Below are 12,417 nucleotides of genomic sequence, written 5' to 3'. Positions count from 1 at the left end.
CAGTCACTGTCAGTCTTTCAAATTAATTACTCCAAACATCTAGAATATCTTTAGTTTCGGTTTTCATCATCATCATCATCATCATCAAATTCCTGCCATGTACCCTCAAGGGGTGTACAGGATATGATAGTACTACATGAAAAAAATTACATCATTTTTAATTTCCTATCTACAATTTTCCTCCAAATCAGTCTGTTACTTGTCAAGACTCCAACATTATCAGATCTTATATTTCTATCGTCTAAAGCATTTTGTACCGTATCAATCCACCTATATATTGGTCTTCCTCTGGGTCGTTTTGCTGCCAACCTGGCACAGAACACTTGTTTTGCTAATCTTTCCTCGCCCATTCTGTTTAAGTGACCATACCACCTGAGATTAGCTCTGCTAACGCATTCCTGGATGCTGACAATGTCAAGTTCTTTCCTAATATCCTCGTTTTTAATATGATATTGCCATTGATGCCATCTGTTAATGCTTATAATCTTTCTCAGGACTCTCATATCCGTGGTCTCTAGTCTTTGGTCAAGTGTTTTACTTCTGACCCAGCTCTCAGATCCATAAGTTAAAACTGGTTTGAACACTGTCTTGTACACAGCTAATTTAGTGTTCCGACTGATTTCTCTCTTATTCCATATGAATTTATTCAATTGACTTCCCACCATACCAGCTTTGCTGATTCTGTTGTCTATTTCTATATTTAATTTACCATCTTCAGTAAAAATCGTGCCTAAATAGCTGAAATGTTTTACTTGTTCCACAGGTTCTCCATTCACAACACAGTTGACATTTTCAATGATTCTGCCTATTTTCATTGTCTTTGTCTTTTTATTGCTGACCTTCATACCATATCTATTACAACAGCTATTCAATTTAGTCAGAGAATCTTGCAGACTTGTAGCAGATTTATTTAGAAGTATAACATCATCCGCATAAAGCAAAGAGATGACATTAACATCTCCAATTTTAATATCAGGTTTAATACCACTTTCCTTCATAATGTGATCCATATAGATAATGAATAACAGAGGGGATAATGTACATCCTTGTCTCACACCAGATTTAACATTAAACCATCTTCCTGTACTTCCTTCAATTCTAACTGCTGACTCACAACTCAAATAAAGACTAAGTATTGCTTCATATAATGCCCCATTGACACCATATAACTGAAGCGTATTGAATAGCTTCTCTCTTGGCACCTTGTCATATGCCTTTTCCAGATCGACAAAACTTAAATACAGATCTTTGTTATATTCCCATGCTTTCTCGACTATTTGTCGTACAGTGAAGATCTGATCCTGACAGCCTCTATTTGTCCTGAATCCAGCTTGTTCTTCACCAAGCTTTTCTTCCACAATTCTTCTCAATCGTTTCTCAAGTATACTTGCATAGATCTTGCCAGGAACACTCAGTAGAGAAATACCTCTGTAATTCTCACATGCAGTTTTATTTCCCTTTTTATATATGGGTACTATGAGAGCTCTACTCCAATCATCGGGAATTCGTCCCTCTGTCCAGGCTTTCTGAACTATGCAGTGCAGCCACTGCAAGACTCTTATACCACCGTACTTCAGCATTTCTGGTCGAATATCATCTACTCCTGCTGCCTTTCCACATTTCAAGCCTTTGATGGCTTTTTCCACTTCTAGTATGGATATGTATTCCTGACTGCATGCCTGGTCAGTGTTTTTTACCACTGTGCTGTCATCACTGCTTGTTTCATTTAGCAGCCTTTCAAAGTAATTACTCCATACTTCAAGGATATCTTTTTCTTCCGTTTTCATGTCACCTTTATCATCTCTAATTCCTTTTACAGCACTCTTTCCTCCATTCTTAAGCTTCTTCAACAACCTCCAGAATATTTTGCCACCTTCTTGATATTTATTTTCTATATTCTTGCCAAAGTCCTCCCATGACTTTTGTTTAGCTAGTTTTACACAGTGTTTAGCATTCTTGCATTTGTCTCTATATTCTCTAAGAGCACAAGCTGACTTATTTGACAGGAACTTTTGGTATGCTTTCTTCTTTTCCTTCACTGCCTCTTTAACTTCCTGTGTCCACCAGGGAGTTCTGATTTTTTTATCCTTACAGATAACCTCACCACATGCCTCTCTGGCAGAATCAATCAATGTTTTCTTCAGAGTTTGCCACTGAATCTCCAAGGTTTGATTCCTGTTCTCAAACTCTTTCATTTTTTCTTCAATAATCTTTGTGTATTTTAGTCTACAGTTCACATCTGAGAGCTGCTCAACTTTTATTCGCTTTAAAACTTTCTTACATGTTATTCTTTTCAATATGAAATTCAATTTTATCCTGCTCAAGACTAAATAGTGATCACTTCCAATTTCAAATCCTCTGTACACTCTAGTGTCCTGCACCAGGGAGAAAACATCACTATCAACAATAACATAGTCAATGAGACTTTTCTTATTCCTAGCCTCTTCTCTCCATGTGAATTTGTGCACATTTTTATGTTGGAACATGGTGTTAGTAATAACCAGTCCATGTCCTGAGCAGAAATCCAATAGATATTTGCCATTATTATTAGCTTTGCTCTTTTCTCCAAATTTTCCCAAATTATTTTTGTATGTCTCACAATCATTTCCTACTCTGCTATTTAGATCCCCAACAAGGACCAACTTTTCATTTTTCATTGTGTCAGTTGCTTTTTCTAAAGCCTCAAAAAATTCCTCCACTTCTACCTTAGTAGAACCTTCTGTGGAACCATAGGCACAAATAAGTCTCATTGTCCAGTTCCCCATTCTCATATTTGCCCACATTACTCTACTTGAGACTGACTGCCATTCAAGAAGATTAGCCTCGTATTTTGTGTTGAATACTATGGCTACTCCTTCTTTTCCTTGATTGTCATTGCCTGAATATAACATTTTATATTTATTGCTCAGAAAGATCTCACCAGTTTTGGTCTTTTTTGTTTCAGTCACCCCTATTATGTCGATCTGGTACTTATCTAATTCCTCAGCTAGCTCCATTTCTTTGCCATTCAGGCTTCTTACGTTGATAGTACCGATCTTTAACTCTGGTGATGTTGAGTTGGGGTTTATTTTCAGATTTGTTCCAGTAGCTGACTTTTCGCTGTTCGCCCTGGTTCCCTGGCGAAAACAACGGGGGCTTTGTATAACCGGGCGACGCCCCAGCCGGCATGAAATTTTGTCATGTTGTACCATCATTCTATATTTTGGTTTAACCAATAAGAATACAATTTGGTCGGCTAAATCCCAAATTGCCAGCCCATCCTCGTCCGTTCAGTATCCAAGTAGATACCCAACAGGGTGCACCACGAGAAGGTGAGGATTGGACATTAGGTCAGAAGCCCTGGTCGGTTCTCCGCATTCCTTTAAAGGCTATGTGGAGGTCTCCTCTCAGTTATACAGCTTTGACCCTTAAGCATGTCCCCTTTATCATCTGTAATTTCTTTTACAGTAGTCTTTATTTCTAAATCCTTTTTTTTTCAATAGCTTCTAGAGCATTGTGCAACCTTCTATATTCTTACTGTAGTCTTTCCATGACTTTTGTTTAGCTACTTTTACATAGAACTTAGCTCTTATATTTTTCTGTGTATTCTCTCATTGTGTCTGACTTGCTAGGAACTTTCAATATGTTTTCTTATTTTCTATGACTAACTCTTTAACTTCCAGAGTCCACCATGATGTTCAGATTTTTCTATCCTTATAAAACACCTTCACCACATGCTTCCCTAGTTGAGTAAATGTTTTCTTTAGAATTTGCCACCGAGACATCCAAGATGTAGTTATCGTTTTTAATCTTTCATTTCAGTTTCATTTATTGTATAACTGCTGGCCTGGTTGGCTGAGTGGTTAGCCTATCTCCTCTCCAGCCAAAAGGCTATGGGTTCAAATCCCACCATTAGCATGGATGTTTGTGATTTCTGTGAAAATACTACTGATGGTGGTAGGCAGTAGATGGCACTGGTGTAGATGATGATGGAGAGATATAGAGTAGGTGCCCTTCCTCGATGAGTCCTAGGACTCCCTGGAGGCGTCGTATAATAATAGTAATAACTGAGTCTATACAAATATTTACCTCTAAATACTACTAGACTTAATTCATTTTAAAATTATCTTCTATATTTTTCTTTTCAGTATGACGTTCATTTTTATTTCACTTAACACTAGGTGATTGTAAAGGTATCACTCTCAATGATAATAGCGAATAGGCTCTTTTATCTTGTGTTTTCTCTCCGTGTGAATTTGTGCAGTCTTTATGTTGAAATATTGTGTTACTGATGATCAGTCCAATACAATATCGTAAGTTAAGTGCACATCAGTACACTGAACTGCTGAGTACTATTTGGAAAATAACATGCCTTTACTAAAACTAGAAGGAATAACTAGTCAGTACTGTCTATAGACTAGTTATTTGAACAAACTTCGTGCAGTGATCTGGTATATATATGCTTTTATAGCTTGTATAAGGTTACTATGTTGTTTTACTTCTTTGTCATCATATCAAATATACCATGATTTCAAATATTTAAGTTTCATGCATATCTGTCATTGATATCTTTTGTCATTTTTCTTTTTGCAGTTTATTCCTAGAAGAGTTGGAAAAATGTGGATTAGATCCTGTTGCAGTGGCAAGATGTTTTGTAAAAAATAGCAATGGTTTTACAATTTATACCCAATATTGCACTAATTATCCCAGGTAAGTTAAAGCTAACAGTCTATTTTACATTTGGATTTGAGGTTATTATTTAAATTTTTTTTAGAACCCAGTTCTGGCAGTTAAAACTTACTGTATGAAAAGGAGAAAAGGTTAATGTCTCCTTGATAAAGATGGGCTGACCTTATCAGTCTAATATATATGAGGGTAGTCTGAAAAGTTTTTGGCCTCAGCCATAGATGGCAACACTTTCGGCAAGATTTTTTTTTTCTAAGTTGGTACATTGGTATGTTGGTACAAACTGCAAGTCATTCTATCAAGTAGTTTATTTTATACAGCATCTGAAGCAAAAGCTTTGTCTGTATTCCTTGAAATGGATAAAATTGAGTATCGTGCAGTTATAAAATTCTTTGTAAAAGAAGGTTTAATGCCAAAAGAAATTCATTCGAAGTTTATGGGCACTCTTCTCCTTCGTTTTCAACAATTAAGAAATGGGCTGCCGAGTTTAAACATGGCCATACCAGCCTTGAAGATGATCCATGTGAATGACGTCCAAAAAGTGTAAGAACACCAGAAATCATTGATCAAGTGCACAATATAGTATTGGATGACTGGTGAGTCAAAGTGTGTGAAATTGCTAAGACTATAGGCATTTCAAAAGAATGTGTAGGATATATTTTGCATGAAGAATTGCAAATGAAAAAGCTTTGCACAAGATGGGTGCTTGCTCACAGCAGATCAAAAACGCACTCGCATGAAAATTTCTGAACAGTGCTTGGAGCATTTTAACAAGAATAAAAAAATGATTTTGTGCATCAATTTATTACTATGGATTCACCATTACACACCAGAATCGAACAGCAGTCAAAACAGTTCCAAAGACGACAAAGTCTATTCCACCAGCAGGAAAGGTCAGGGCATCGGTGCTTTGGGATGCTAAAGGCATTTTGTTTATTAATTATCTTGAAAAGGGTAAAACAATAACCAGGGAATATTATTTCAATCTTTTAACCAGACTAGATGAAAAAATTTGTGAGAAAGGCCCCGATTTGCAGAAGAAAAAAAATCATCTTTCATCAGGACAATGCACCTGTCCACAAAGGTGTTTTGGCAATTGGAAAATTAAGGGATCTGCACTATGAATTGTTGGAACATCCACCCTATTCTCCAGATTTGGCTCCCTTTGACTTCTATCCCTTTTCAAAACTAAAACTTTTCCTCGCTAGTCAGAGTTTTTCTTCGAATCAAGAAGTGATTGCAGCTGTACTTAATTTTACTTTTATTAAAAATATGTTGATGTACTTAATTTTACTTTTATTAAAACCAGTTATTTGAGATAAGAGCATGAAAGGTAGTAACTGTTATACCTTAGCTAAATACTCATGCCTCAAAGGACAGTGATCATGAATAAATGATGGCTGGAATGTGCAAGCAGAATAGTTTGGAATGTCTGAAGTTTGACAATAGAAAGTAAACATTAACTGTACACTGAAAGGCCTCATCTAAGTGGTGTGCTCAGTCATATGGAGAAAACTGCTAGCTGAGAAAAAAAAAATGTATTGAGACTAGGAAGTGGTAATCCAGGAGTGACTAAGAATATGAATCTTTAAAGTGAATGTGAGGCAGATGATAAAATATACGACTAAGAAATAGACAACTTTAAAAAAGAATAAGTTGGGTTTTTCTTGGGTAAGAATACATGAATCATGGGAAAGAAGGGGAGGAAATTAGATGGTGAATCATAGGCCCTCAACAGACAAAAGAAAGAGGCAGTAACACCTATTAAAAATGTCTGAGGTATTAAGAATGAGGAAAGAGTTTTGTCATTGATTGAAATGAGGTATAACTTCCAGAAAGAGTGTGGAAGGACAAAGGAAAAAAGGGAAACCATTAATGAGATCAAAAGAATTTTATTTGCAGCTTATTTTATTGGGATTTAGTGAAGATATTTAAAATTGCCAACAGATAAAAGATTGAAATTTTAAGTTGCCAGAATGTAAATGTGTTTTTAGCAGTGCATAAAAAAAAAAAACTTTTCATGAATCTAGTTCTTCTTTTACATTTAATTTTTCCCTATAAATTAATTTTTTAAAAATTTCCTTTTAACAAATTAATGCATTCAAATGACTAACTTTGTAGCTTTATCTGTGATTAATTTAACATGAACTTTTTAAATTTTTGATGAGATTTTTAGAAAAATTATTTTAGCTGTTAGATCCTGAATGGAGAGCTTTACAAGTAAATTCTTTATTCAGGACTTAACATGATAACTACTACTAATTAAGGAGATATCTGCACATCAGCTGATAATTATGAAGTATTGTTTTATGTTATGTAATAATGTGTAGTCCATGTGTGCCATATAGTGAGAGTTATTGTTAGGTTATTTGTAATTCCCAAGTAAGCTGTCTAGTACATTGCGAAATTCTGAGAAAAATTATAAGTAGTAATCCGGAATTATCGCGTATAATCTGTACGAGTTGAGTGTAGCAATGGAGGCTATACCCATGCGGAAAAATGATGTCAGAGTGGCTACCTAGAATAATGTAACCTGACAGGTTAGGGAGAGTGTAGGATCACCCAAAGGACATGAACGATGGTGTTCGTGGGTGAAAACCACATCGAATAGAGGGCGCCCGAATAGGGCAAATAAAAGACAAAGCATGCCGTTTTAGGGGGCCTTTTGATCTTCGGGTGCCGGATTCGAGTTTTAAGGGGAGTTGGTTGGAGGATTCGTGAGAAAGCGGTGGGCCGACTACGGTAATGACGGACGGCTGGTTCTTTTATTGAGAATGCTTGAAGATTTTTAAGCAGAGCTGATTGCGATACGATGGCCTATGTGGAATTGAGCCCTAGCAGAATGTCCCATTGGAGAAAGTTTCCTGCGGAGTGATAGACGGCACGCAACGGTCGGAAACGATTAGAAGAAAAAGCGTAGTACATTGCCAGGCACAAAGACGGCCGAAGAATAGGCAGTAAGGTAATCCAGACCTACACGCGATGGTGGCATGAAATCTGAAAGGATCCGGTAATGTAAGAGTTTTTGTTCTATGTTAAAATTCATTTAGAAGAACAAGAAATTTGTGTGCATTGTAACTAATGGACACTAGTAGAGAATTTTAGTGAGAATTTGACTGAATTAATTAAGCCCTTGTGGAACAAAGAAGAGTTGTTAATAGGCAATAATTTGTGAATGGCTAGGCTTGCTAAAAAATGAAATTTAGAATTAAGATAATTATTGATAGAGTATTAATGAAAGTGTTCAATGCGTGTTCTGTGAATAACTTGTGAAAGGAATTATATAGTAGTAGTATTATGCTTAAACCTAATCTTGTCCTTTCTTAATTGAAGGATTTAACTTACTCAGATTCATTGTGATTTAGTATAACCCTTAACTTAGAGTGAATTTTGATCCATTGAGTATTTAAACTTACATAATTGTAAATGTTTTATGTTTTTCCAATAAACATGTTTTGTACCTTATACCTGAGTTTATGCCTGATTACGAATTCAAACCACCACTTATGAAATAGAATCTTTTTGGCAGGAAGGAATTTAGATATAATTGCTTAAGTGAGATTCGGTCTACGACTGCTAACTGAATCTGCACAGCGCTAACGTGAGATAAAATAACTGTGTGTATCCCTTTAGAATTTAGAGATATTTCCCTGAACAAGAGTCTCTTCTGTTATAGGATATTGGCTGGCGCAGCAAAATATAAATTTTGCCAATATCCAAAGAGGAGATAGATCTGAATTAATATCTTAAGGGCACGACAGTAGATTAGAAGGAGAGTTATTATAGAGGTAGAATAAGATATAATCAAGGGTAAGCAGCAACATAACAATAGAGCAGCCGGTAGGATTTTGATAGAAGAAGGTTTAAGTAAGCAAAGGGATAGATTCAAGAAACAGTAAATTAATGTATAATAAGATTAAACTGATGATTTAACAATAAAAATTACTATTTAACATAGCCCAACTCCATTTTGATTTTCATCCGAGACCATTTATAATGACAATTTGGTAACATAATTTTAAAGGATATAAAGTAATAACTTACTCTGGCAGTATTTGGTAAAATGACACAAAATAATATGCTACAAGTAAGATAATAAGTTGTTTATTTACATAAGCCAAAAAGCCTTAAGCTCAGTTGCCATGATACTAAATGATGATAATATAAGAAAAAGCTACTGTAAAATTATCTCTTTAATGATTTATTAGACCATTCCCTACTTGTTGGTTTAAATTAATATTGCCATTAAACTAAATAATTGGAAGCTTAAGTTGTCTAATATAGTCACTTCTCCATAGCAAACATGTATAGACCGATGGAAATGAATAGCTTATAGTTAATGATTTGTTATAGAGAATTTTCTTTAAAATGGCATTGCTTAAATTTTGTAGTTTAGTAATAATCTATAGTTACCTGTATTTAGGTTATTTAAACAGATAAAAATTCTAAAGGAATACTATTGTCAGTAGCAACAGGATCCATTTGGTTTGAAAGACCTACTTAGATCCAGTAAGAGAGGAACATTTATCATGGGTTTTTTTCAACTAAAGGTAAATTGCTAATCTCATACAGAGGTTTCCTCTCTGAAAACATGAAAACTGGCAAAAGAACATAAGTACTTACTAAAGGTATATAATGCATCTGATCATAGCAGAATGCTGAATCCTATATAGGTTTTTATAAGGACTTTTCAATTGAAAAAGATCAATTATGAGAGGTTAACTGGTCTCAAGGAAGTAAGTGGTTTTAACTCCCAGAAACCATCATCATCAAATTCCTGCCATGTACCCTCAAGGGGTGTACAGGATATGATAGTACTACATGAAAAAAAATTACATCATTACTAACTTCCTATCTACAATTTTCCTCCAAATCAGTCTGTTACTTGTCAAGACTCCAACATTATCAGATCTTATATTTCTATCGTCTAAGGCACTTTGTACCTTATCAATCCACCTATATCTTGGTCTTCCTCTGGGTTGTTTTGCTGCAAACCTGGCACAGAACACTTGTTTTGCTAATCTTTCTTCGCCCATTCTGTTTAAGTGCCATACCACCTGAGATTAGCTCTGCTTAATGCATTCCTGGATGCTGACAATGTCAAGTTCTTTCCTAATATCCTCATTTTTAATATGATATTGCCATTGATACCATCTGTTCACGCCTATAATCTTTCTCAGGACTCTCATATCTGTGGTCTCTAGTCTTTGGTCAAGTGTTTTACTTCTGACCCAGCTCTCAGATCCATAAGTTAAAACTGGTTTGTACACTGTCTTGTATACAGCTAATTTAGTGTTCTGACTAATTTCTCTCTTATTCCATATGAATTTATTCAATTGACTTCCCACCATACCAGCTTTGCTGATTCTGTTGTCTATTTCTATATTTAATTTACCATCTTCACTAAAAATCGTGCCTAATTAGCTGAAATGTTTTACTTGTTCCACAGGTTCTCCATTCACAACACAGTTGACATTTTCAATGCTTCTGCCTATTTTCATCATCTTTGTCTTGTTATTGCTGACCTTCATACCATATCTATTACAACAGTTATTCAATTTAGTCAGAGAATCTTGCAGACCTGTAGCAGATTTATTTAGAAGTGTAACATTGTCCGCATAAAGCAAAGAGCTGACGTTAACATCTCCAATTTTGATATCATATTTAATACCACTTTCCTTCATAATGTGATCCATATAGATAATGAATAACAGAGGGGATAATGTACATCCTTGTCTCACACCAGATTTAACATTAAACCATCTTCCTTCAATGTACTTCCTTCAATTCTAACTGCTGACTTACAACTCAAATAAAGACTAAGTATTGCTTGATATAATGCCCCATTGACACCATATAACTGTAGCGTATTGAATGGCTTCTCTCTTGGCACCTTGTCATATGCCTTTTCCAAATCGATAAAACTTAAATACATAACTTTGTTATATTCCCATGCTTTCTCGACTATTTGTCGTAAAGTGAAGATCTGATCCTGACAGCCTCTATTTGGCCTGAATCCAGCTTGTTCTTCACCAAGCTTTTCTTCCACAATTCTTCTCAACTGTTTCTCAAGTATACTTGCATAGATCTTGCCAGGAACACTCAGTAGGGAAATACCTCTGTAATTCTCACATTCAGTTTTATTTCCCTTTTTATATATGGGTACTATGAAAGCTCTACTCCAATCATCAGGAATTCGTTCCTCTGTCCAGGCTTTCTGAACTATGCAGTGCAGCCACTGTAAGACTTTTATGCCACCATACTTCAGCATTTCTGGTCGAATATCATCTACTCCTGCTGCCTTTCCACATTTTAAGCCTTTGATGGCTTTTTCTACTTCAAGTATGGATATGTATTCCTGACTGCATGCCTGGTCAGTGTTTTTTACCACGGTGCTGTCATCACTGCTTGTTTCATTTAGCAGTTTTTCAAAGTAATTACTCCATACTTCAAGGATATCTTTTTCTTCTGTTTTCATGTCACCTTTATCATCTCTAACTCCTTTTATAGCACTCTTTCCTCCATTCCTATGCTTCTTCAACAACCTCCAGAATATTTTGCCACCTTCTTGATATTTATTTTCTATATTCTTGTCAAAGTCCTCCCATGACTTTGTTTAGCTAGTTTTACACAGTGTTTAGTATTCTTGCATTTGTCTCTGCATTCTCTAAGAGCACAAGCTGACTTATTTGCCAGGAACTTTTGATATGCTTTGTTCTTTTCCTTCACTGCCTCTTTAACTTCCTGTGTCCACCATGGAGTTCTAATTTTTCTATCCTTGCAGACAACTTCACCACATGCCTCTCTAGCTGAATCAATCAGGACTTTCTTCAAGGCTTGCCACTGACTCTCCAAGGTTTGATTCCTGTTCTCAAACTCTTTTATTCGCTTTAAAACTTTCTTACATGTTATTCTTTTCGATATGAAATTCAATTTTTTCCTGCTCAAGACTAAATAGTGATCGCTTCCAATTTTAAATCCTCTGTACACTCTGGTGTCCTGCACCAGGGAGAAAACATCACTATCAACAATAACATAGTCAATGAGACTTTTCTTATTCCTTGCCTCTTCTCTCCATGTGAATTTGTGCACATTTTTATGTTGGAACATGGTGTTAGTAATAACCAGTCCATGTCCTGAGCAGAAATCCAACAGATATTTGCCATTATTATTAGCTTTGGTCTTTTCTCCAAATTTTCCCAAAATATTTTTGTATGTCTGACAATCATTTCCTACTCTGCTATTTAGATCCCCAACAAGGACCAACTTTTCCTTTTTCATTGTGTCAGTTGCTTTTTCTAAAGCCTCAAAAAATTCCTCCACTTCTACCTTAATAGAACCTTCTGTGGGACCATAGGCACAAATAAGTCTCATTGTCCAGTTCCCCATTCTCATATTTGCCCACATTACTCTACTTGAGACTGACTGCCATTCAAGAAGATTAGCTTCGTATTTTGTGTTGAATACTATGGCTACTCCTTCTTTTCCTTGATTGTCATTGCCTGAATATAACATTTTGTATTTATTGCTCAGAAAGATCTCGCCAGTTTTTGTCTTTTTTGTTTCACCCCTATTATGTCGATCTGGTACTTATCTAATTCCTCAGCTAGCTCCATTTCTTTGCCATTCAGGCTTCTTATGTTGATAGTACCAATCTTTAACTCTGGTGTTGTTGAGTTGGGGTGTGTTTTCAGATTTGTTCCAGTAGCTGACTTTTCGCTGTTTGCCCTGGTTCCCTGGCAAAAACAACGG

The 12,417-nt window shown here is 35.7% G+C and overlaps 1 protein-coding gene across 1 annotated transcript in view; it reads left to right on the top strand.

Moving 5' to 3' along the window:
* LOC150102433 (uncharacterized) overlaps positions 1-12,417 on the top strand; it is a 135,256-nt gene that overhangs the window by 89,619 nt on the left and 33,220 nt on the right. Inside the window, exon 4 of the mRNA XM_090399589.1 lies at positions 4,573-4,689. Within this exon, the coding sequence (XP_090255715.1) occupies positions 4,573-4,689 (117 nt within the window). The remainder of the gene's footprint in view (positions 1-4,572; positions 4,690-12,417) is intronic.

Source organism: Typopeltis vanoorti, chromosome 10 (genome assembly GCF_054136105.1).
Source record: "Typopeltis vanoorti isolate ZY-2024b chromosome 10, IOZ_Tvanoo_1.0, whole genome shotgun sequence".
NCBI classification, from domain to species: Eukaryota; Metazoa; Arthropoda; class Arachnida; order Uropygi; family Thelyphonidae; genus Typopeltis; species Typopeltis vanoorti.
Note: the sequence above shows the minus strand (reverse complement) of the source record. Positions and strands in the feature narration are given on the sequence as shown.